The following is a 27,421-nucleotide window of genomic DNA, read 5'->3' on the forward strand; positions in this document are numbered from 1 at the left end:
GGAAAGAGACCACTAGGAAGACCAAGACGTATGTTGGTGGCTAAAAATAAAATGGATGTTAGAGAGACAGGATGGTGTGGTATGGACTGGATTAATCTGGCTTAGGATAGGGACCACTGGAGGGCTCTTGTGAACACGACAATGAACCTTCGGGTTCCATAGAGTGCTGGGGAGGTCTTGAATAGCTGCACAACTGGCGGCTTCTCAAGAAGGGCTCAGCTCTGTGAGTGAGTGTGTGGGTTATACCCGCCTTTCTTCCCTTCCATTATGTAGTTGCAACCACTGTCCAGCTGCTACTCTCGTCACTCGTAACCCACCGGCGAAGTCCAAAATCACTGTCTCACCCACTAATGTAATTATCTACGAAACTGACTTCTTCAGGGATCTTCGAGTATGTATCAGAAAGAAAATCAAAGGACCGTTACAGGCAAACAAATATCCCTCTGTTTACTTATGTCACAGAGGGAGAGATTACATGAATCGAACATAATTTTCTCTTTTTCTCTCGTACTCGTCATCACAAACCCGTACAGTAATCTACCCCCTCTCACGATTGGCCAGAAAACTTTCTGCAATCTAAATTACAATTGATCGCATTAAGATGAAGTCACATTTATAACAAGGAGTGACTGTATAATTATTTATGCATTGTAAATTACTATGTCCCTGGGGTCGACTCAGCCTCTAACGGAAATGAGTACCAGGAATTTTCCTGCAGGTAAAGGGCAGCCGGCGCGTAAGACTTACATACCTACCGACTTTATAAATGTTAATTAACACCGTCCAGTGTGACTGATAAAGTGTTTTTTATTTTTAATTTTATCTATTTTATTTTTTTTATTTTTTATTTTATTTTACTCGTAATATTTTTTTATATTATTTATTTTATCAGTCACACTGGACGGAATTATTTAACTTTTATAATATTGCTAGTGTGACGGACTATGATGGACCAATCACACCTTACCGACATGTGTGTGCCGATTGTCTAGGAAATGTGGGAGCCTCGACGTCTCACAACTCTATGGACTTCGAGGGCCTATTACACGGATAGTTTTACCTTTTCTTTTTACCTTTTTTCTTTTTTATTGCTAGTGGGGTGGGACTAAGTCCCTTGTACTGCGGCCACTTCTGGCCTATTGTACCAGCCCCAGATGATAGGTGAGGGTGATTGTGCAGCAATTGGTGGAATGAAGTTTGGCAGAGAAAACCGAAGTACTCGGAGAAAACCTGCCCCAGCGCCACTTTGTCCACCACAAATCCCACTTGATCAGACCCGGGATCGAACCCGGACCGCCGCGGTGTTCTTTTGCCGCGAGTCCTATGAAACTAAAATGCATTACACGAAATAAAATAAAAAATAATGATTATCTCTCATTATTTACAGGGTTTCCCCTAGGCAATGGAGTCACCAGTTTTCAGCAAATTTTTGACTTACCTCACAGAAAACAAATTATACTACTAGCAGTATCATCAGTGTTACCAACGTCGAAACTTGCAGCTGTCACTAGAGATGGGGAAATAATCTGTCAGTGAACAAATAAGAAAGTGCTGGAAGAAGTTGTGTGTTTTGAAGTGCAGTGAAGCCCGGACCGCGATGTACAAGAACACAACGGCGCCGGACTCGGGAGGTTCCCCGCCCACAAGTACAAACGCTGACGTCGCCGTGGCCGATAAGGAAGGTGTACCTTTGGACGAAGCTGTGGGTAAACTGCTAGAAGGTACGTTTTGGCGCTAGAATGTCAGATGGTGGTGTTGTTGTTGATGTTGTTGTTGATGTTGTCATTATTGTCAAGCACTCATTTTCAGATTCAGATAAATTTGATACACACAAGAACATTTGCAAATTTATGTATATAGTCGGTTGTATCAGCCTGATTTTTATTGCAATTGTGAATTTGTTTGTGGAATGTTTAAAATTTAGGGCACTTTCCTTCACTCGGTGTCATCTTGAAGGCATATACCCTTTTAATAAGTCTAAGGGGAAAAGAAGCTGTCTGTGGTGGCCAATCTTTGTCCTCCTGCACCCACTGAATTAGTTAGGAATTTTTACTGTATGAGACCAACTCCTTCAGCCAGGGCCGCGCCATAGCTCCAGCGGTTAGTCGCTGGTTTCCCACCGCGGCGGTCCGGGTTCCATCCCGGGTCTGGTCAAGTGGGATTTGTGGTGGACAAAGTGGCGTTGGGGCAGGATTTCTCCGAGTACTTCGGTTTCCCCTGCCAATCCTCATTCCACCAAATTCTCCATAATCATAATCACCCGGGGCAGGCTACAATAGGCCAATCAGTAGCCGCCGTGCCGAGTGGACCCAGTTGGACTCCACTAAGCGATAAAAAAGAAACTCCTTCAACCAGTGTGGCACCAACACTGCCAACAGTGAAAATACAATGTGATTTTAAATTATTGTTGGGGTTTCAGTGGCCTATAATTTTCAAACCGATAAATTAAAACTAAATCTGAAGGAATATGAAAATGTAAATCAAAAAGTTATATTTGGTTACGCTATACTCGCCGCATTGATGTTTGGGAGACAATATGACGTCATACAAAATGGTTCACTGTTCGAGAGAAAGCCACGGGAACCCCGACAATAATTTAGAATCACTCTGTATGTTCGAGGATTTTGATGCTGTTTTAATAGGAATGCAGTTTGCTTGGAGGATTCCTGTCGCTTCTATAATCCTTATCAACTTGTTGCGTTTTATTTTTATTTAATTTATTGTTGTTTTAGCATTTATTGTATATAGTATTATTATACGGCCGTCAATACACCTATTTCATAAATAAACCAATATTATTATATATACTTCCTACGTGTTTCGATCCAGCTGGATCATCGTCAGGAAATTTTCATGGAATCTATCACTCGTATTGAATTATATTTATAATGTGGATACATATTAGTGATCATTAATAACATAAATTTCGTTACAGTTCCTGTGTTTCGTAATATTTTTTGAATATTATTCATAGAATATAGAGGCCACGCGGTAGCGTGGTTGGTTGAGGCACTATGCTACAAGCCGGAAGGTCGTGGGTTAGATTCCCAATGACACCACTTGGTTTTTTAATTGACCTAATCCTTCCAGCCGCACTATGGCCCTGGGGTCGACTCAGCCTCTAACAGAAATGAGTACCAGGAATCTTCCTGTGGGTAAAGGGAGGCCGGCGCCTAAGGCTGACAACCTCACCGCCATCTGTGAGTCGTGTGGTCTAGAGAAAATGTGGGAGCCTCGACGTCTCACAACTTTATGGGCCTCTACACCCTCTTACAGAGATAGCTTTACTTCTCTTTTTTATCTTTAGTCTTAAAATATAAAACTCACTTAAAAGTTAATATTATCTTCGTGTTTAGCGTGAAGTACAAGTTTGTGATGTATCGTAGAACAGACGGATTTTTGTGGGAGTCTGCGTTTTATAGTGCTCTGCACATATTACGTGGCGGGTTTCCGCATGTATTTTTATTATTATTATTATTGGAGGGGGTGGGTTTCCCATGCACCACGACTAATCGTCTATTGTACGTCCCCCTTTGATATATTCTACCAGTCGCCATACCCTGCTCGCTATCAGCCCCGTTCAGCCAGCGAAGCTGGCAGTGGTTCCCGATACTTCCCATCTACCGGAGGCATTGGAAACTACTTGGGCGGGAAACTTTGCCTAATTTTGCTCAGAGGTCTCCTAGAGACATGAGGATCTTTTACGTGCCGTAAATCTACGACACGGGACCCACGGCTTAAAGTCCCTCCCAGAGGATTTGTTCCCTGAATATTTCCGCCCTTAAAAATTCCACGACCCTAGACAACGGAGGCCGCTTTCCGCGTGTAAATGGTTTTATCTCCCATATTCCCTTTGAGTGACGGCTGTAACGTGTCTTGTATAGGAGTGCGGCGCCTTCATGCTGTTACATAGCCGTTGTTCCCCTTCTGTGGTTCTGTTTGTGCCAATCACTGATATGGGTCCACATTAGGAATAATTGAATTTCATGAAAATTTCCTGACGATGATCCAGCTGGATCGAAACATGTAGCAAATATACATAATAAACTAATATGAATACAATAATATTGGGTTATTTATTACGAGTTTGTTGTGTTGATGGTCTAATAATAATAATATATAGTAAGTAGTACACGACATGATGTAAACAATAAAGATTTATTATATATTTTAAGAGCTTGCCTGTAATGGTTCTCTGCTATTAGAAGGGACATTAATAAATTAACTGACTAAAGTGTTGTGGATGTTTTAGGTAGTGTAGTGACTAGATTACGGGTTAGGGGACAGAGGAATCGCGGTTCGATACCCAGCAGGGGCAAAGTACTTTTATTCACCGTGTTCTGTGGAAGATATTGTCACGTATACTGGGTTGGCGTGACTAATAATAATGGGTACTTGATTGCATTTATTGGCACTTCGATTACAATCACAACCAGCGACTGCCCACGACTCGCTCCATTCCTTACTGAACCACGAGTGTCTTCTCTTCCACTGCGACGAATGACGAACGAAGATTCTCTGCTCACTCTCTCGAATGAACGGAACTAACTCTTTCAAAATTTCGGGGCGAACCGAATATAAGTCACCATGTCTTATAGTTCCTCTGTTATTCTGCCTTTCTGTGTTTATTCATTGCCACGGTAACGTGCTTACCGAAACGTTGCCTAGCAATGGATTATTGGGGCTTGTCACGGAAACGTGTGTTAGCGAGCCGTTGACTAGCAATGGACTACTCTGTCTTTCAGGCGTCATGTCACAGCATTATAATAAACAGTAGATCTGTATATTGTACATTATGTTAAAGTCGATTGCCACAAGCTTAGAATTACTTTCGGTGTCCAGTGATGGAGAATACAATTTTGTGAAGGGCCCAGAGCAGTAGGTACACACCTCCCTTATATCTGATAATGCACACACGTTCAGTGTCCCAAAATCCAGCGTACAAAAAACCTGAAGATTTTGGCTAGCTTGTAAAGAAAGATATATGTTTATCTTATCACACTATCATTACAAAGTATTTCAGAGTTACCCTCACTCTATATTCATCCCTTACTTTGGTCAACCAAGTTTCACACCCATACACAATAAGTCTTCTTTCATAGAAGACAGGAAGGCAACGGATTCTGTTCACAATAATTGATTTAAGGCTTTCGAGGAGGTGACTAACGTCGTATGGTCTAGTAGAAATTTACCAAAGTTTCGAAGCAAAGTACTGCCTCCATCTTCAGGGTAAATATAATAAGCTAGGTAAGGGAGCAACCGGTAAGAAGAAAGCAAATCCCGGAAAGAGACGCATTGCCTTCCTGTGAAATGTCCTTAAATTTCTACCACATTACACGGCGTCACATTCCAAAACTATAGTTGCAATACATATTTGTAATACTGTGTGTTTCTCGATATGAGTTGGCCTTATATGTATCGCTCAAGAAAATTGAGGTTTTTATATCGTTGTAAGCTGTTCGTATTGGTAGAAATTATTACCACATGTAGCAGCAGATGAAGGGCGATTAATGACGCTTAGAGGCACAACAGTGGCTGAAACCATCGGACGAAAATTCAGGAAACGTACACACGCCTAACGGAGTCAGCGCGTCTGCTCCCATTTCTGTGATTCTCTCGAGAACAATAAGCCTTACAGGGCAAAGGTAAAGCTATCCCTGTAACAGGCCGTGGAGGCCCATAGGGTTGTGAGACGTCGAGGCTCCCACATTTTCTAGACAGTAGGCTCACAGATGGCGGTAAGGTTGTCAGCCTTACGCGCCGGCCGCTCGTTACCCAAGGAAGATTCACGGTACTCATTTCTGTTAAGGATGAGTCGACCCCCAGGGCCACAGTGCGGCTCGAAGGATTAGGTCAATTGAAAAATCCAATGATTTCATCGGGAATCGAACCCGCGACCTTCCGGATTGTAGCATAGTGCACGTGGAAAATGTATAGGACATTAAATGTGTGTTTTAGTTTTGTTCGAAACATTTTTCGCTGTGATAAATGTTTAACGCGTTAAACTCGAGGAGGGCGTAGAAACGCATCTAGGCCTTCATGTGAAGCGCTCACTGTAGTTCCACTGTTGGAACCGAAACTGACCCTTATCAGCATTTGTTAGCACAACTCTCCGATACAAATTTGCATGAAAATCAGTTCGGCATCTCTCAGTTGTTATATCTGGACAGACAGACAGACAGACAGACAGGCATGTGGTGAAACTACTAGCACATTTCTACATCCTTAACTAATTTACTAACTCCGTGGAGCTGAGTGCTTCTTGAGAAGCTGCTAGTCGCTCAGTTGCTTAAGAAATTCCCAAGATTTTGCTGAATTCGAAGGTTCATTACCGTATTCACAAGAGTACCGTACTTGTCTCTACTCTACGCCAGATGAATCCAATCGATACCGCCCCATCCTACTTCTCTAAGATTCATTTCAATATTATCCTCATATCCACGTCCAGGTCTTTCTAGTGGTGTCTTTCCGTCTGATTTTCCCCCAGAGATCCTATATGCATTGCACTTCGGCTCCATGCGTGCTACATGCCCTGCCCATCTCATCCTCCTCGACTTGATCATTCTAATTGCGCTTGGAGAAGAGTACAAGTTATGAAGCTCCTCATTATGCAGTTTTCTCCAACCTCCTGTCACTTCATCTCTCTTCGGTCCAAATATTCTCCTCAGTATCAAACACCCTCAGTCTATGTTCCTCCATTAATGTCAGAGACCAAGTTTCACACCCATACAGAACCACAAGGAAAATTATAGTTTTGAATACTCTGATTTTTATGTTTTTAGACAGCAGAAGAGAAGACAAAAGGTTCTGGACTGAACGGTAGCAAGCATTACCGGAATTCGGCCTCATATTTCCTCCTGAATCAAATTTTGCATTTCTACACGTCCCCCTTGCCAAACTGCCAAATATAGGCGAAATCTATTCGACATAAGAGCGTCACAAGCAATCAACGAGACTGAAATTCGTTGTGACAGTAAGGACGGCATTATTTCAGTTAGAAGATCGATATGAATCGATTAGTCGATTCGAAGTCTGTGAAATGTTTTGAAGGCTCTAACCAAATGTTTGAACTGGCAGTTCCACGAGGTAGGGTAAGATCAATTGGAAAGTTGCAAATACCGCCGACAGCCGCTAGGGGCAGCGTGACAATCGCTGCCCGCAGTTTAGCTAACCAAATATTTGGGCCGGACACACATTTGACAGGGGAAACCAAACTGCGCGCTCAGCAACCTGCACACCTATCTCTCCGTGGCACACTCCGAGAGATCATATGGGGACTATTGGGGGTTTCCCTCGTTTTGCGGCTTATCTTATGGGGTTTCCCTCGTTTTGCGGCTTATCTTATGGTGTTATCAATGCCCTTTAATAGATAAACATAAAGGAAAGAGACCATTAGGAAGACCCAAGCAAAGACAGGAGGTTAATATTTAAATAGATCTTAAAGATAAAACATGGCAAGGTGTTCACTGGATTCATACGGCTCAGGATAGGGACATTGGTGGGCTTTTATGAGTACCTTGAGTCAGGAGGTGGGAACGCTTATTTTTCAGCATGGTGTATGTAGCTCAGTCGGTACAGCGAGTGACTGCACGGCCGGGGTTCGATTCCTGACAGAGGCGAGAGATTGTTCTCTCCTCTACAGCGTCCAGACCGTCTCTGGGGCCCACAATGGATACCGGGGGTAAAGCCCATGGTGCGTGAAGCTGATCGCTCACTTAAATCGAGTTCTGAGGTCAAGAATGGTGGAGCTATACCTCTACTCCCCATCCGTCTTCTTTTTGGCAGGGACAAATTTACCTTTACATGCACGAGTATATCTTCACGGCTTTGGAAGTAAATATTACCACATTTTAGTATGAAGAAATACGGGAGCCGGGATAGCTCAGTAATGCTTATGCTACGAAATAAATGACCGAGGAACAAGGGTTCGATTCACTGGAACAGCATCCAGTCCTTCGTTTCGGCCCACCCGGCTCATATCTAATGGGTACTAGGGGTTCCTACCTTGGGGCTGAAGCGGCCGGAGAGTGACACTGACCTCTCACCTCCAGCTGGTGCCATGATTAATAATTTGTGGAGGTGTAGCTTCAGTGCTCTTTACATGTTCATGGCGTTGTACGTATCACGGGGACAGATTCACAGCTGTTTTATTGCAAGCATATCGGAAAGATCCTACCAGATTATCGCACTGGTAATGCCCTAAGCTTCTGTTCGGGAAGTGCTCGGTTCGTATCCCGGCCGAGACATCTGCTATCTTGTCACTGGTTTTTCGTCGTTTATCTCAGTCCCTCCGGTCAAGTGCCTGGAATAGTACCTCTTGCAGGACAACAATTTTCTTATGTACATTTGCAATTAATCAATTATCGTGCTCGCAGCGTCGTTAAACAAGCAATGGCTGCGAGTAAGGAAAAAGATAGTGTTGAAGTCTCTGTTAAAGCGAGTGGTACATACAGGGTGTTTCACGACTTTAGGGCATAACTGCAGGAGATGATTTCCTAGGTCTTTGTGGTCAAAATAGTTCATATAAACATGTGTCCGATTTTGGACGGTTACGGAGTTATGACCGTTTTAAACTCAGAACAGAAGGTAACGATTACTGACAATAGACGGAACAAAATAATAAACCAGCATAATACATGATACATTTAAAGTATGAATGTAAAGTTAACTTCGTGAAATTACCTTTAATTTGAATTTATTGGTGCTTAAAGCTGATTTTCGAAAATGCCACCGCCGGCCGCAACACAGGCTGCAGCTCGGTTTTGTACCGCGCCGGACATACCAACGCACCACGCCTTAGGTACCTCTCAAGTGTCGAGATAACGAGAACGCTCTGTCTGTAGCTGGCTAAAAATAGCGACCCGTCAGATGATAGACGCGGTTCACACGAGGGCGTGTACGGGAATGAAAAAAACGGTCATGATTCCGTAACCGTCCAAAATCAGGCACATGTTTATATGAACTTTTTTGATCGCAAAGACCTAGGAAATCACCTCCTGCAGTTATGCCCTAAAGTCGTGAAACATCCTGTATAGTAACCACCGTTTTGAAGGATTAACATTAAAATCTCTGCATTTTGCCATAAAAATGGTATTTGTTTCTGTAATATTCACAATAAACAGCGATTCTATCCCTAAAGAGCATTTGGATGTCTCGTGGCAGTTTCACTGACAACTGCAGCTAGACTGCAGACAGCTCCGGCTGTCTTTGAGACTAGAATTCAGTTTGCTTGAGGAGGGTTCTGGAGACCGGCCAGTCCGATGGTGGTTACACTGCACGCTTCACATGCAGACTCCGTGGCCTGTAGTTCGCAAGCGAACTATACCCACCGAGCGACCGCCGCTTGTCGGCGAAGTTAGTGTCAACTTTAGTGGATAGAGAGTGTTGCGTGGTCAGCTCAACGGATCATCACGGCCGTTAGTCTCGGGTTTCTAGACCGGAGCCGCGATTTCGTTGAAATAACTCTAAATTATCATCACGAGGCTGATGGACCCCGTTCCAGACCCACTATTTCTCAGAAAATCTGGTAGCGCCGGGAATTGAACCCGGACCTCTGGATCTGTAGCCAGGAACTCTGACCACTAGACCACAGAGGCGGTCACCTACAGTTAACCAGAAAATTAGAATTCCGCAGCCCTTATCTACGTTAGTACACCAACCTTACTAACGTAGATCAGCTAATTCGTTCAGGAACACCCAGGCTAGTGAGCACTGCTCAGGTGCTGGATGACTTCCATTCAGAAAACTGAATGTTTAAGAGTTCAAACGTTCAAACCAAGCAGTCATTAACCAAGAATGGCCAGATACAAGTTCTGAATCCGCATAATTAGGGTAGATGGTGACGGCCATGCATTCTGGCGGCGGGGCCTGTAAGCATGCGCACTGGAGTCCATCTTGAAGCCGGCCATGTCTGCCTCTGTGGTTACAAGTTTGCATTGGCTCGTGTCACGCAATGGGACCGTTGTTCTTGGGAAACGAGGCAGTTGGAAGAAAGCACGGCAATAAAAATGTCCTCCTTCGCCATCCCAACACTTTTAAGTCACATTTACCGTACGAAAAAGATCTATTGTATGCTGGGGTGGGGGGGACAAGTTGAGTGTTTAACTGAATAAACACAGCGCTTCATGAAACTGACGTTCCAAATTATTTGCTTATTAGTAACGGATTAATTCGGCATATCAAAAGGGAAATTTAACGTCTTGTCTTTTTTTTTCCTTCTTCTTTTCTTGTGCGCTCGACATCCTCACGTTCCGGGCGCTAACAATGGCGCATTGTGTTCATGAACAGTTGAACCCTTCTCAATTATATTTTTATTGCTCTGTGTAAGCGATTATCATCCTTCAAAGCGATTATTTTTATAGATGTTAATTCCATTTACAGGAAACGAGTACCGATTTTAGTTAAAATTAAAATAGACCCATGCATGAATCAAGGGCCAGTGTTATTTTACAACAGATATGTCCTTTATTTGATGATCAACTGCGCTACAATATTAAGTATGCGACTTTTATTCTGTTCAAATAAAATTCCTGATGATGACGTTCAACTTTAAGTCGAAATTACGTATTGACCGAATACTTTGCCGACAACATGAAAGTGACATGTTCTTAGAAACTACATGTTCTTGTTACTTGCAGAATTTCTTCTGTAAGGAGAGGGCCAATCCCTTAATTTTGGTCTTTCCATCTACTTCTTCTTTTTTCCGTATGTCGTTTATCCTTTTCATCGAATAGAAACGCCACGTCAGAGTTCTTCTCTGTCTGTATTAAAATCATATTCGGTTTAATTGTTATTTCCTTTGAAGTGTTCTCAGCGGAACGTTGCAAGAAAGCGCCTACTGACTAGCCACGTATTTCCGTCGGTCCATCCGTATTTAATAACTGGAGAACATCCGAAAGGATGTGGAGTATGAGCTTCTGGGTTGTAGTGTAGAGATAACCGAGTTTCTGAGAAATATATCGCCTCCATCTTCAGGGTGGAAAAGAAATCCAATAAGGAGAAGCAGCCCGCAAACTCAGCTGTCATAAATTATTCTCTATATCATCCACTCAACTCAGTGTGGACATATTTATTATATTATTATTGCTAGTGGGGTGGGACTAAGTCCCTTGTACTGCGGCCACTTCTGGCCTATTGTACCAGCCCCAGATGATAGGTGAGGGTGATTGTGGAGCAGTTGGTGGAATGAAGATTGACAGGGGAAACCGAAGTACTCGGAGAAAACCTGCCCCAGCGCCACTTTGTCCACCACAAATCCCACTTGACCAGAACCGGGATGGAACCCGGGCCGCCGCGGTGGGAAGCCAGCGACTAACCGCTTGAGCTATGGCGAGGCCGCAGTGTGGACCTAACTTTCAAATTGTTCTAATCAGCCATTATAATCACATAAAACAACCGCCATGTTCTCCTTTTGGTATCTGCTACAATGTTAGAGGTTTATGTAATTCCCCCAGTTGTTGGTCAGGTGTGATTCTCCTCACAATTTCTAAGTCACTAGTCACGTCTCTAAGCAATTTCCAACTCAGAATATTCTTTGCATGTGACATCTGATTGTGTGTGGTGGGGGGACATTAAAGTTAGACTTTCGACAGTTACTTTTTGTTGTCGGTTCCTCTCAGCTTCCCATCGCGGACCTAACAGAGAACAACAAAGATATCAAGAAATTCACTCCCATAATTTTACCAATATGTACGGTGGGCACAACTGTTAAATAGACCTACAGGGATAGTGGTAAAGGTTTTGGATGTAATCTGAATCCTCATACAAAATCTTTTATTTTTTTATTTACCGATTGAATAAATTTTAATTCCGTAATTGGATTGTCATTCCTTTGAAATTGTAGTCACTTCGTACTGTGACACTGACAGGCAAAGTGCCCATAGCCCTGCTCATTGCTCGGTAAGTGAGAGGTCTAGAGACAGGTCAGGCTGAAGGCGGGTCTTGCCTAGTCAGGCCGGTAAGTCCGGGAAGAGTTTGCCGCGGCGGTAGGGCCCCATCCGCCGATAATCCGGCTGAGAGCGTGGCGGATAAAATTACGGCGAAGAACAATTTTACTGGCCTGGTTTCCTCACGTCACAGACAAGACAGGCTTTTTTCCCTCTCGATTGTGAAATCATGAAAGTTAGTTATGATGGTCCTGTTATCAGAGATCGCTCCAATATAAATCATATTCTGTAATTTTCTGATGTGACGCCCTGTAGTCCAGTAGACATTAACCGACGTTTCGGACGAATATATTCAGTACTCAGGATGAAAGAACAAGCTGAGCGGAACTACAGCTGTCTGTTTGCTACCCTTTGTTCATAAAGAAGGAGACACTGTTTTCCTCCGAATTGTCACTAAATTTATTGCGGACGCTATATCCAAGTAAACAGAACTAAACTTACTCATGGAGCTGAGCCCTTCTTGAGAAGCCGGTAGTTGTGCAGCTACTAAAAATTTTACCAACATTTTATGGAACCCGAAGGTTCATTACCGTGTTCACAAGAGCCTTCGATTTGTTCCTATCCTAATCCAATCTATACCATCGCATTCTCTCTCTCTCTAAGATCAATTTAAATACTGCCCACCCACCTACGTCTTGGTCTTGCTACTGATCTCTTTCCTTCTGTCTTTCCCACCAATATCCTATATGCATTCTTCTTCGCCCCCATTTGTGCTACATGACCTGCCCATCTCATCTTCCTTGACTTTACCATTCTAATTACACTTGGAGAAGAGTACAAGTTATGAAGCCCCTCATTATGCAGTTTTCTCCAACCTCCTGTCACTTCATCTCTCTTCGGTCCAAATATTTTCCCCAACACCCTGTTCTCAAACACCCTCAGTCTTTGTTCCTCACTTAATGTCACAGACCAAGTTTCACACCCATACAGAGCCACAGGCAAAATTATAGTTTTGTATATTCTAATTTTTATGTTTCAGGCAACAGACGAGAAGATGAAAGGTTCCGAGGAGACAATACCTTCTATATAAATATTTTTCCACCGTGTGGGCTGTTGTTAGTACTGTAATGAACCTTCGGGTTCCATAAAAATGGGGACTTTTATTGGCCGAGAGACTGGTAACTTCTGAAGCAGGACCCTGCTCACTGGAATTATTTCATTTGTTAATTAGTTCCCATTTGCCTTCTAACAATCGTCTAACGTCAAGGTCATATAGCATTAGGTAGTAGGGTGATTGATGAACTGGTATGGATTTGGAAGGAAGCAGTCGTGGCTTAATTATCCTTCCCTCCGCACTATGGCCCTGGGGTCGGCTCAGCCTCTAACAGAAATGAGTACCAGGAATCTTCGTGGGGGTAAAGACCGGCCGGCGCGTAAGGCTGACAACCTTACCGCCATCTGTGAGCCGACTGTCTAGAAAATGTGGGAGCCTCAACGTCTCTCTATCCTATGGGCCTTCACGGCCTGTTACAGGGAAAGCTTTACCTTTTTACTTACCTCTTCGCCTTTCAGTCACCTAAGAACCTCTGATCCTTTTTGGACAAATTTCCATTCTATTCCACTATTTTCCTTTTGCCTCCACCTCTTCATTTGCATCTCTCATGAATCATTCTCTACAGCTTTCGATCGAACTAAATCTGAACCTTACTATTTTTCTTCTACCTTTTGTCTTACATTAAAACATTCACACCTTCTCCTTTTACTGTCTGCTTCAAGATTAAGCGTTTATATAATTTCCTCACTTCTTGATCAGTTTTGACTCTCCAAATCACTTGTTTACTTACGGGTCCATGCATATCTTCCAAAATATTTCTCTTCCACACATTTAATGTTCATTTACACTTCTCTGTACTAAACCATGTTTCACACCCATGCATTACTACTTGTCTTTTGACATTGTTTTGCATATTTTATTTTTTATTATTCGGCTCACATTTCTAGACTTATATTTTGCAAACCACAGTTACATCTATGTGTGCAGCAAGTCTTCATTAATTTTGTATTTATTAATTACGAAGGTATTTAAATATTTAAGAATTATAATCTTTTAAAAAATTATTACCATTTAAATCCAGTTAATAAGTTACACTATCGCATGCTTATTTAAGATTACTTCACTTGGGTCAATACTTCATGGAACCAAGTGACTATTTCGACGTCCCCACGTATAAAATCCTGCGCTTCTTCAATGCGCAGGATTGCTGAGGGGATAATCAAAAGGGAAAGCACAACAGATCACTGTAGGTCGCGTTGCAAGGGCCGAGAAAGCCCACCCCTCATACATTCATACATACACTATCGTATGTAAAATGGAAAAAACTATTACATACCACACGAGAGACTCACGACCAGATGTTTGTAAGAAGTTGAATATGCACCTGTGTCAGAGAAGTGTTGAATAATTATAAACTGCTATATAATGGAGAATATTCATGTAAATGTCCAGTAATATTTCATCTCAACCTTACTGTTCATTTAATTGAATTATTATCCCAACTTAATTATCAACTAGAGGAACTGAAAACTTAAGTTCAACAGAACTACTTCACATGAACTACTATATCTTATGGGCCTAATTTCCTGTCTTGTGCGTTGTAGTTCTCAGAGAAGAGTTCATTAGGATGTTTCAAGACAGAAGATTTGTTTTATTTTAGAAGTTAACCAGTTAAAATCTGATTATCTTTGCCAGGTATATGTTAAACTTTGTGTTCAGCTGTTTCGGCGAATAGCAGTAAAGAAAGAAGCCATTGTTGACGTCCTGATGGTAATTCATTACTTAAAACGCGATACTATCAAAATGTTTCTCGACGCTGGCACCAGATAGCTCTCAAGTTGGCTTCCATGTTTCTGTAATTGCTTCTTCCTCCTGAAATATTATACAGAATTATATTTATCAAATTAGAAGCCATGAGAGGAGATTTATATCACAAACATTTGGCACTTCTGTGTCAGTCGGAAAGCTAAATATAAAGCTCGTATTAGTGGACGAAAATCTAATGACAGATTTGGTTTGGATATCCTTCATTATGCGTGCGTGTGTTCTCTTCACAGTATGGACGAAATGAACGCATGTCTTCCTTCCGTTTGTGTTTAACCTTAGAAAAAGCAACAGGAATTTCTATAACATTTGTGCATTTGAGGTCTATACCAAAAAGATATAATTTGTTTCATGAAATAGTACGCGGTACCGTAGTTGGGTGAGGCACTGTGCTACAAACCGAAAGGTCTCAGTTTCGATTCCTGATGAGATCATTAGATTTTTGAATTGACCTATCATTCCAGCCGCACTATGGCCCTGGGGTCGACTCAGCCTCTAACAGAAATGAGTAGCAGGAATCTTCCTGGTGGTAAAGGGCGGCCGGCGCGTAAGGGTGACAACCTCACCGCCATCTGTGAGCCCATTATCTAGAAAATGTGGGAGCCTCGACGTCTCACAACCCTATGGGCCTCCACGGCCTGTTACAGGGAAAGCTTTTCCTTTTTTTTGGTAGTATACATAAACAGAATACATGGTAACTAACGAACTAACAACTAACTGCGTGAGGCAGATCTTCTTTCGAAGCTAACAGTTGCTCAAGCCAAGGGATTTCCAGTGCTGTAAGGAACCCGAAGGTTAATTACCGTGTTTACAAGGGCCTACGTCTAGGTCCTCTAAGTGATATCCTTCGTTCCATGCATGCTGCATACCCTGCCGAATAATCATTGATTTGATAATCGTAATATTATTTGGAGAAAAAGAGAACTTTTGAAGCTCCTGGTTAGTCATTTTCAAATTACCATTTCATCCCTCTTCGGTCCAAATATTTTACTCAACACCCTGTTCACAAACACCCTCAGTCCATGTTCCTCCCTTAATGCAGTGGTTTCCAAAGTTCATACAATGCCTCCCCAGCTTAGCAGAGATTTCATCATGTTCCCGTCTTAAATGTGTGCTTGCTTACAAAGATTTTTTTATCAATTTTTCGTTTTCAAAATAAAAATTTTTAGTTTTTATCGGTTCATATTTATTATGTTTTTACAAATTAATCAATTTAGATTTACTACATAAATTTGCTAGTGTACCCTGTTAGCCCCCTTAATCAAACAGTAACCCCCCTTCTCACGGACTGACCTGGCACTTTACAAACCAGTTTGTTATCGTGAAAGATCTACTTGGACACTCATACGAAACAGCAGATAAACTTGTAATGTTGAATATTTTAATCTTTACGGGTTTAGATAGCAGATGAGAAGACAAAACTTCCTGAACAGAATATTTACACAGGACTTTGAAACACGACTTGTAAATCTAAGAAAGGTCCCATTGTACCTATTGACAAGACAACTGAAATGTATGGTGTTACTGAAGGGATGTGGCTGCATTACTCGGTAAATTACCGACTAGCTGTGTGTGAACTTCCCAGACTCCTTCTCGATTTATGCCGGCTTCCCCATCCCCTCCTCAGATGGAATATAAACGTACTTACTTACTTACTTACTTACTCATGGAGCTGAGCCCTTCTTGAGGAGCCACCAATTCTGCAGCTAGTCAAGAATTTCCCAGCATTTTATGGAACCAAAAGGTTCATTACCGTGTTCACAAAAGCCCTCCAATGGTCCCTATCCTGAGCCAGATCAATCCAATCGATACAATCCCATCCGATCTCTCTAAGATCCATTTTAATACTGCCCATCCACCTAAGCTGGAATATAATCATAATGCAGAACAAACTGGCAGGAGATTAACTAAAAGGGATTGCATTGTATCGGAGGAGCATGGTCCAGACTACTGCATTATTTGAGGCAGTAGACAGATTTATTTAACCATCCTGTATCAAATTAGAAGTTTGTTTAGATTCAAGGGTACAGAAGGATAGGATCGTTCAATTGATCCCCCCACTCTATACACGCGGTGGGACGAAACGCATGCAAATTAAGAACTGAACATTCAAAACAGTTTTGTGAGACAATAAGAGAAGTTTTGTGAGGCAATAAGAGAAGTTTTGTGAGACAATAGGAGAGAAGTCTTGTGAGACAATAGGAGAGAAGTCTTGTGAGACAATAGGAGAGAAGTTTTGTGAGCCAATGAGAGAGGAGTTTTGTAAAACAATGAGAGAGAAATTTTGTGAGACAATATGAGAGAACACAGAGATATTGGGTTTTCGGACTTTATCCATCGTCCTGTTTTTTTTAGATAACTAAGAAAAGGCAACGTTTCGGAAACTGGATCTGTTTCCGTCCTCAGGTGAGGGAAAACACCTATTCTGCTGGGTCCCTTAGAAAGAGCTAGCCTAAATCACTGGATCACTGGTCCAACAGAATAAGTGTTTTTCCCTCACCTGAGGACGGAAACAGATCCAGTTTCCGAAACGTTGCCTTTTCTTAGTTATCTTAAAAAACAGGACGATGGATAAAGTCCGAAAACCCAATATTTCTGTGTGTTATACACCATCGTCAGAATCCTATAGTAACTACTAGGAGAGAAGTTTTGTTGGGAAAACCTGGGAAAGAGACGAATAGAATGTAATAGACGTAGATGTCTCGATATTTAAATTGGTCTTAAATTGAATGGGGAGGTGTGAACTGGATTAATCTGGCTTAGGATTCGTAACAGTAACAGACTCCTCAGCACACGGTATGAATCCTCTGGTTCCAAAAATTACTATGAATATAATGAATAGCTTAGCAACTACTCTCTTTTCGAAAACGACTGAACGTCATAGAAGTAATAAGCTTATCCGTCGGTATAGCGATAGGCTATGCCCTTGAAGGCCGGGGTTCGATTCCCGGCAGGGGCGAGAGATTTTTCCTTTGTACACAACGTCCAGACCGGCTCCTGGGGTCTACCCAGCCTCCTGTCCAATGGGTACCGGTGGCTCTATCCCCGCGGGTAAAGCTGCCGGGTCGTGAAACCGACCACTCACCTCCATCTAATGCCGAGGTCAAAAATGGTGGAGGTATACCTCCACTCTCCCATACGTGTTCATGGCGTAATGCTTAATTAATTAAGCACAGGGACAACTTTACTTTTTCTGATCTATTCTGACGGAACTATGAGACGTGGAAACTTAAGGGAGATAAGAAAAAATACTCAAGTGCAGTGACTGTGTGGTGTGTTTGGCTTCTCATCGGTTCGAGGGAGCTCCGACACGCCAAACCGATTCCCGTCTTCACAAAATGGGCTCACTAATTGCTCATTTGCGAGCCGACACAAAACATTAAGTTACGGTAAACTTGTTTCGTTTGTCTGTCGGTGTGTCTCCTGATTTATCCGCGTGTCTGTGACTCTCCCGAGCTTCCTGTTAGTTTGTTTCTTCCGAACTTTCGGGATCAGGTTCGATTTCCAGGGCTCATAACATCCACACTGCACAGACAGTGCGTGTGACATAGGAGGGGGAATTACTTCGATTGCTTTTAGAAACAATGTAAATACGAAAACACCGATCGCAGTAGCTCGGAAGACAAAGTAATTCCCCCGAATTTCAACGCCCCTGATGATGTCCGTGCAGCCGAAGCGTGTAAGTACAGTGAGGAATTTTAAAAGAAAATGGATTTAATTTTTAAATCTCGACATTTTTGCATGGTGGGACGATAAACAAAACCGAAAATAAATTCTAAATTTCTGGGAATATTTAGTTGATAAAATGGCACGGTTTGCGATTTCACCTCGTGTAATTATTTTAATTTGAGTTACATCAGAATTTGTCCGCGCCATAGCTCAAGCGGTTAGTTGCTGGCTTCCCACCGCGGCGGCCCGGGTTCGATCCCGGGGTCTGGTCAAGTGGGATTTGTGGTGGACAAAGTGGCGCTGGGGCACGTTTTCTCCGAGTACTTTGGTTCCCCCTGCCAATCTTCATTCCAACAATTGCTCCACAATCACCCTCACCTATCATCTGGGGCTGGTACAATAGGCCAGAAGTGGCCGCAGTACAAGGGACTTAGTCCCACCCCACTAGAATTAAAACAAATACACCAGATCTTTCTGTTAATATTGCAGCGATGTGGTCGTTTAACATCTTGAAATTCGTCTGAAAATAATATTAAAACTTGAGGCCCTTTCTCGCAGAAGACAAACTGCTTACAACATCCGATAGACTGATACTGCCCAGCCAAGTGCAGGGACGGAGACAAGCCCATAACTTAAAGCCCGAGGTTGTGATACTGTGCTGCGTGATCAGGGCTATAGCACACCTCAAGGTGTTGTGAGAGATGAGTATAGAGCAATGATGAAATAATTATTAGCCGATAAAAATTGTAGAATCTCAGAGAGAAACCCGTTCCAGTGCCACTTCTTCGGCCATGAATCGCACGCCGTCACCCAAGACTGAACCTGAGACTTCGAAATGAATAGCCAACATCTGGCCACTTTAACGGGGCTTTATCGCTTTGTAGAGATGAAACAGGGCTGTCCCCATACTTACATGAAGACGTGTGGGGGAATGGAGATATTGCTCCAGCATTCTTGGCCTCAAAACTAGATGCAAATTGGAGGACAGCTTCACGCCCCGGCCGCTTTACCTCCGGGGAAAGCCCACAGTATCCATTGGATAGGAGCTTGGGTGGGCCCCAGAGCCGGTCTAGACGCTGTGGAGCTGGATATCGAACCCTGGCTCTCTAGCGCGTCACTGTACCGACTGAGCTATCCCGCGGGCTCGTGGAATTCGGTACAAACGAGTGCTGGATTCACTTACTGTCACTTCAGACTGTACAGTCATTTAGTGGCGTCAAATGTAAAGCAGTAACCCTTCAAGGCGGCCAGTAATGTCTGGTCATGGAAGCTCCTCGAAAGTTTCGCAGTTCATGCCCCGAGACTGGTTGTTTTCTTCATGATTTCTGTACACATCCCAGGCCGTCCATTGTTCAGTCAGTTGGACTCTCACGGCGGAGTCCTAGGTTTAACCCCAGGTGACGTCATGTGAGATTTTGTGGTGGATCGGAGCAGGGTTTTTTCCGCGTTTCTTCAGGGTTTCCCCTTGCTATTTTTATCCCACCATTGCTCCATACCCTTCTATTACCGCCCCTTGAACTGTACTATAACCCTGATCACGCAGCACATTATCATATTTTCGAAGTTGCGGGCTTCATCTCTGTCCCGGCATTTGGCTTACAGAATTATCGTACAGTCCATTAGCGCAGCTCAGTTTATAGTGGCCACAGTTTCAGTTTATGTGTTTGTGCCCTCCCCCCAAAACCAAAATTATTTTCCGGCAGGGGCTGATGAAATTCTGGAGTCAGGATAAACGGTGTCTCTCTGGCGAGGTTCGAACAGGGGACTCCTCAATTACGAATCGAGAGAATTCCCGCTATGTCATCTCGCTCGGTGATCGCGGTTTTCTAGTTCTGAACGTTTCCCCCTCCCCCTTCTCATGAACTCATTTCTGCCTGTTGGAGTTTATAGGTAACTTCCTCCATCGCACCGCAGAAGTTTGCTCACATGCTTCCCCTGAGGAATGCAGAAGGAGTGGCAGAAACATACACTCAATTCGCAACACACACCTACACAAATCTCCTTTTATTCAACACCTGAGCAAACACGTCTTCTTACTACGGTTCGTGCATCATGTTTGTTTATGGACTCTTAATAGCTCTCTCGCTTCGAACCGTGAACCGGCTCAATCACTGATTGTTTACGAGTAGAAGGACCAGGGTTCGATTTATTTACAACTGCAGTCTACGTGAACATGAACTCTGCAACCCATTCAGTTTCTATTTAATGGCTATTGGATGTATTGTCCTGCTGATAAATCAGCTAGAGCGTCAAGCTAACAATTCACCTCCGTCTGGTACCTCAAGCCGGAAGGTCACGGTTATAATTCCCCCTTATATTGGCTTTCTTCAGTTGACCTAACCCTTCCAGCCTCACTGTGTCCCTGGGGTCCACTCAGCCTCTAACAGAAATGAGTACCAGGAATCTTCTTGGGGGTAAAGGGTGGCCGGCGCGTAAGGCTGACAACCTCACCGCCATGTGTGAGTCGATTGTCTGGAAAATGTGGGAAGCTTCAATGTCTCACAACCCTATGGCCCTTCACAGCCTGCTATAGGGACAGCTTTACCTTTACCTAATACCTAGTGTATTTCACAAACTATCACTGACCTTTCTCAACTCCTTTTATCTTATGGTATCGGCCATACTGACTGAAATGTTCCGTGGTTTACCTCTGTCATGCATTACAAAATGGCGCTTTGTAGCCCTTTGTTTTGCCCTGGCCTCTTTTTCAGATTCGTAATCCTATCCACAGCCGGTAGGACTCCTTTGACGGGGATCAGCCCGTCTCAAGGCCGCTACCTTCACGCAGAACAACACAAACAGAATAAAGGCTCACAGACATCCATGTCTTTAGTTGGATTTGAACCCAGGATCTCAGTGTTCGAGCGGGGAAAGACAGTTCATGCCTTAGACCGCGCGGCCACACCGCTCCCCATTAGCTTCAGGAAAGTCTAGTTCAGCTGAGGACACTAACATTTCCTTCCGTGCAACATGCAGTGCGTCATCCGTGGAACATCTTACCAACTGAAAGTACGCTTTTGTAGCTTCGAGTCTGGATTTCAGGGTCACGTGTATACATCTCCTGTTTCGAATTAAGTAGATCGTGGGTTCGAATCTCAGCCCCAGTGGCCTGTCATTCTGTCTGAAGGGTTCGCGACTCTTTATAGAGAGGTGCTGGGATAATATCTGACGTTAGGCTACGACCACTTCCAGTAATGTCAGTTCCAAGTTATTCACCAATCATCTTCTTTATTCGACCACATATATGTTACGCTTTCATGGGTTATTAACGTCATTGACAATAGCGGGATCGTGTTGCATCGAATGGTACATGAATAAGTCGGAGCCTACTCAGGTCCTTCTCTGGTATTTGCCCGGACGAACTGAGGAAAATTACGAATTCCTATCAGGATATACCGTGTCCCGAATGAGATTCGAATGCAACGTCTTCTAGATGCAAGTCTACAGCTCTGCCGCTAAGCCAGCCCGCTCTGTGCTGTGCTAGACAGTGTCGGCAACCGAAAGCGTCGGTTTCTTCTACGAACCGGGCGGACGAACGCTTAAGGGAGCGTCCGGGCTGTCGGTGTGCATACTAACAGCTGCTCTGGAACCCGGATACAGCAGGGGTGCCTTTGGGGAGGGGATAGGGGTGACGTAACCTCAAAGCAGAGCCGACACTGGGTTATGCCACGTGAGAGAAATGGGGCTTGGAAATAATGTTTGTGGTGAGCTCGAGGGTAAATAAAAAGATGGAGACGACGTGACGCGAACCCAACGTGAAACTTCGACTGCTAATCTACGTCTGAAACATCTCTGAAGGTTGCGTCATCATCAGACAGTGACGTACATCGTTACGTCATGATCAGAACATTTCTGGTTTCTATTTTCAACACGCAATTAGAACCAAAATCGTCTTACGGGAAATCTCGCTGATAACAGGGGATTTCCCTTCTGTAAAGTTGGCTTGCCGTCGATCTTACAGAGATAGGATAGGGCGGCATGGAGTGGATTCATCTGGCTTAGGATAGGGATCGGTGTAGGCTGTTATGAATACGGTAATGAACTTTACGGTTCAATAAAATGAAGGGAAATTTCTTGGGTAGCTGCGTAACTTGCTGCTTCTCAAGCAGGGCTCAGTTTGATGGAGTTAGTAGGTTAAGGTTGGCTTACTCAGGTTGTGACGTACATACAAAGATGTTTGAGACAGTGTATAGCAACAGCTTTCATTGTGGAAACGAAATTACTCTTATTGTGAGGCGTATGATGGGCACATCTCTACTCCGAATCTGAGTGAAATGACGGGAACACTGTCTTTTGGAAATTAAAGGTAAAGCTATCCCTGTAACAGGCCGTGGAGTCCCATAGTGTTGTGAGACGTCGAGGCTCCCACATTTTCTAGACAATCGGCTCGCAGATGGCGGTGAGGTTGTCAGCCTTACACGCCGGGCGCCCTTTACCCCCCAGGAAGATTCCTGGTACTCATATCTGTTAGAAGTTGAGTCGACCCCAGGGACATAGTGCGGCTGAATGACCTCATCGGGACTTGAACCCGCGACCTTACGATTTGTAGCAGAGTGCCTGAACCAAACATAATGCTTTTCGGAGGAATTTACCGCCTCCATCTTCTATGTATAAATGAAAGATACATTTCTATGCGTCTCGTATCCCTCTCTCTATGGGCCATGAAAGAGAGTTTTGTAAGAGCACGATTTATCAATATCATTAGCCAATTTTGGGTTACCATAGCAACGAATTTTCGAACGTTAACACGTTGTATGAATGTAAGCTATACAGTAGGTCGCTAAACGATTGAGGAGTTGTTTTCTTCAATGTATCGTGCGTATTCTGTGAATATGATAATATTTTGTCATGGTAATGTGAAATGTAGTACTCTACATAAATGATATGATTTACGATTGTCTATTTGTGCATGTTGTTCGTTGGAGATGGCGTTTAACGTCGGCCTCGTATCATTCGACAAAGTGTATGACTAGAAAGGAATACGGGAAAAGGCAGGGGCAAATCATCACTACAGAAGCTCGTATATGAAATGGTGGGACGTTCTGTGGTTACTGTATTGTAGCATGAGTGGTCAGAGCGTTGCTACGTAATGGACCGGGAAGCACCACGCGACCGAATACACACAAGGCAACAATGGAAGATGTCTCAGTGGAGGAATGTTATTGCGCATTGCTAGGCAATAGTGTACCAATGAAGACTCTGGCTAGGAATCACGTGATTCGTTTTCTGTGTGGTCTTCCTTTTGCAACAATAGAACTGCATTTTCTGTGCGTGGTCCGTGCGAAGGCTATATAACGAGAATAACACCAAAAGCATGACAACGAAAATGGTCGCAACATTGGACAAGGCGAAGCCGGACATAGAAAGTATAACAGGCTTAAACTTGGCGGCGGTCAAGCGTACGACCGTTCAAATGAGAAGATTGCTGTTGTAGCGGAAGCTACTAGAAATAGGGCAAAATCTTCTGTACTGAGCATGGACTGACAGATGCCCTGTATATATATTTTATATACATTTATTAACATGTAAAATGTAAATATCCTTTACATTATGACAAATGACTTACTGCTGCAGACAATGACTCTGACAAAAGACAGGCCCGTCCTCTCGTCAGATAGGGCGCCCCACAGTAACAAGACTGAAATTATCAAACAGTAATAAATGTCTGGTCATGAGCCCCAGATTGGGGTCGACACAAAGACTGACTGACTGACCGTCAGTCGCAATGTGACTTTGTCTTAGATAGTTCAGTTCTTGGCAGGAGACAGCCACGGGAAGTTTGTAGAAGGCCTGTGAAGACTTAACATGTGAATTAGAGACTTTGTGTGTTATAATTACGGTAATCTTGAATGTGTTACAATTATTTGTAGTTACGACTAGTGAAGATCCAACAAACCGATTCACCAATCCAAACCTGCATCTTAGTCACTCAGACACATGACGATATGTACCACCTGTTTTAACTTTATAAATCTCTACGGACTCTTATGAACTCACTCACTCACTCACGGAGCTGAGCGTTTCTTGAGAAGCTGCCAATTGTGCAGCTTCTCAAGAACTTCAAGCATTTTATGGAACCCGAAGGTACATCGCCGTGTTCACAAGAGCTCTCCACTGATCCCTATCCTGAGCCAGATCGATCCACTCAATACCATCCCATCCTATCTCTCTTAAGATGCATTTTATTATTATCCACCCACCTACGGATTGTCTTCCCAGTGGTGACACGATAATAAATATTAAAGTTCCATAAAATGTTGGGAATTTCTTGAGTAGCTGAGCGACTGGCGGCTTCTCAAGAAGGGCTAAGCTCCATGGACTCAATTACTTATTTAGATCTTCGTATAAACTGAAGTTGTGACACCGTGCCATCTGTTGACGTTTCGGAAGAACTTCTTCTGACCTTTAAACGTATCTAGACGGTTCATTCGACACACCGATATCTACCAGATTACACGGCGTCACATCCTAGAAGATGGTAATGTACATAGTTCCTCCATGAGTACCTCAATCTTACTTATGCTACGTAGATTGAAGAATTGTTGGCAAAGGGAAAACTGATTTGTAAACGCGGTAAATATCCCGACAAAAATGAACTTGTCTTATTTTTGCATGTAAATGACATACATGACAGCGTGATCCACCTAGTGACCCGCGGGCAACATAAGGTCCGCACATGACATACGAACAAATAAATCGTCAAGATTTTTGACTGACAGGTACGTAAATTCTGTCGGCACAGCATCAGGTCAGACAACGTCTTCAATTTTGTTTAGCGAGAACAAAAAAAAAATTTATATTTTTGTATACATTATCCATGAATAGAAATGCTGCTTATCTTACGGTCTGGATCCTCTCGAGTGTTCACATTTTTGTGTCTGGTGTAAAGCCAGCTCAGATCTTAAATTTCTTGCAATTATCATTCTGGATGGCTCAGTCGGTATAGCAACGAGCTACAGGCAGGACAGATTCGATTCCCGACAGCGTCCAGACCGGCTCTGGCGCCCAACATGCCTTAGGCGCCGGCCGCCCTATACCCACAGGAAGATTCCTGGTACTCATTTCTGTTAGAGGCTGAGTCCACCCCAGGGCCATAGTGCGGCTGGAAGGATTAGGTCAACTGAAAAATCAAATGACCTCACCGGGAATCGACCCCGCGACCTTCCGGGTGGCAGCATAGTGCCTCGACCAACTACGCTACCTCGTGCCCCCATTATGAATATTACAAAACCCAAATTGATTAAGAAATGTTCAATATAAATTTAAGACTGACGAAAGAACCGTTGTATGTGGGGCATGTTTGCGGAAATGACGTCATGATAGACGTGTGTGGCGGCACATTTCGGTTGAAGCGAGAACTCAAGCAGAATGTGCAGCGAAGCCAAGCCAAATTTTGTCATCACTGAGCAATGGCTGTCAGGAATGTAAGTAAGACGGAGAGGCATTCTTTCCGGCGAATTAAGTACATGGCTGTCCGTGAATCAACAGACAGGTAGCAGAATAAACTTATCCCAGGGGTAACCAATGCATGTCTGAGTGTTATGCCACATATATTAATTATCTGTGGCTAATTTGGCGGCTGTGTCCCCGAGCAGGCTGGCTCAGCGGTAGTTCTCAGGACTCGGCTGGGACACCGGATATCTTGACAGAAGTTTGTCGTGGATTTCCTCAGTCCCTAAAGGAAAATGCCGAGTTATCACCTAAAATTACATCACGATTTCTTCCTTTCAGATCCCTTCCAATTCATGTATGATTCAAATATTCGACGTTATATCGGGGATTCATTAACGGCTTCAGTAAATTATCCACGAGGAAGAGAAGAAGTCAGTAGCTCAGACTGTTCAGTGTCGAATGGAAAGATGAGTAATGAATGATGAACTGAAAAGGATTTGGAAGGTCTCGGAATAACCGAGGTACTATCCTGGCATTTCCCTGGGAGGCCTGAGGAAAATAACAAAAAATCTAAGACAGGACGTACTGTGATCCGGTTGAGGTTCGAACAGAGTATCACTTGAATACAATGCCTGAATGTTACTGCTAAATCAAACGCTGGTAACCATCTACCAGACTATACGTTGTCAAATCCCATAAATTCTTTATCTTAATATTACCATGGGGGAATTCCAAATCCAATATTTTATTGAATGTTCTCGTACAGAAATTTATGAGAAATATTTATGTGAGTTGCGTGTGCTAAGTTGTAGACGAGGGTAAATACGAGTATGTTACCCCTGTGAAGCGTCTCATGCTTGGCTTCAGACAAATTACGCTTAAAATCAGTTTTTAAAAAATGCGAACTCAGTTCTGACAATTACATATCCAAGAGTTTAATGTACTTACTTCAATTAGAGAAGGAAATGTAATAGCCATCCTTGCTTTCTGGAAATAAACTGATCTGTTATCTTCGTAAATTCTTACTTTATTTTCTCGGTTCGTATAGATGTGTATCCCTGATGGAGAGACTTTAAATTAGCGGCGTACCGGGCTGGCCGCGTGGAGACAGCAACAGGAGTTAGTGGGAGGCAGCTGCTGCATCCGTCAGAACGCCAGCCTTCGGATAATTTTACTGCAACCTCCTTTAATTATGAATTAAGTAATAACCCTTTCAGACGTAATGGTTACTATATGTATCACGTGCTTTAACATACCAAAACTCTGCATTCTGCCCACACAGTGTATTTGTGTGTTCCGTATGGTTCTCACAGTAAACAGCAAGTGTTTCCCTAAACAGCATTAACCGGTTGGGCTTTGTTATGGAGACGTAATGTGTTTCCTGTGAGGTACGGACTGAGTTGCTATATATTCTGCCCACACAGTGTATCTGTGTGTTCCGTATGGTTCTCACAATAAACAGCAAGTGTTTCCCTAAACAGCATTAACCGGTTGGGCTTTGTAGCGGAGATGTAATGTGTTTCCTGTGAGGTACGGACTGAGTTGCTATATATTCTGCCCACACAGTGTATCTGTGTACAACAAAATGTCAACGGCC

The 27,421-nt window shown here is 43.3% G+C and overlaps 2 protein-coding genes across 3 annotated transcripts in view; both read left to right on the forward strand.

Annotated features, from left to right (window-relative positions):
• The window catches only part of LOC111863395 (cytochrome P450 4C1), a 106,248-nt gene extending 104,693 nt beyond the window's left edge, over positions 1 to 1,555 (forward strand). Inside the window, exon 2 of one of the 2 annotated variants that reach the window (XR_002842597.2) lies at positions 1,388 to 1,468. Coding sequence is in view for 1 of the 2 variants with exons in the window: in XM_023849674.2 (XP_023705442.1) it covers positions 1,388 to 1,536 (149 nt within the window). In the remaining variant the exon portion in view is untranslated. Of the gene's footprint in view, positions 1 to 1,387 lie in introns of both variants that reach the window. The other variant, XM_023849674.2, reaches the window with a different exon arrangement.
• Positions 1,527 to 27,421, forward strand: part of LOC111863406 (transcription factor SOX-8-like) — a 52,316-nt gene continuing 26,421 nt past the window's right edge. The window contains exon 1 of the mRNA XM_023849707.2: positions 1,527 to 1,721. Within this exon, the coding sequence (XP_023705475.1) occupies positions 1,598 to 1,721 (124 nt within the window). The 5' untranslated portion in view covers positions 1,527 to 1,597. The remainder of the gene's footprint in view (positions 1,722 to 27,421) is intronic.

Source organism: Cryptotermes secundus, unplaced genomic scaffold, assembly GCF_002891405.2.
Source record: "Cryptotermes secundus unplaced genomic scaffold, Csec_1.0 scaffold1379, whole genome shotgun sequence".
Lineage (NCBI taxonomy): Eukaryota > Metazoa > Arthropoda > Insecta > Blattodea > Kalotermitidae > Cryptotermes > Cryptotermes secundus.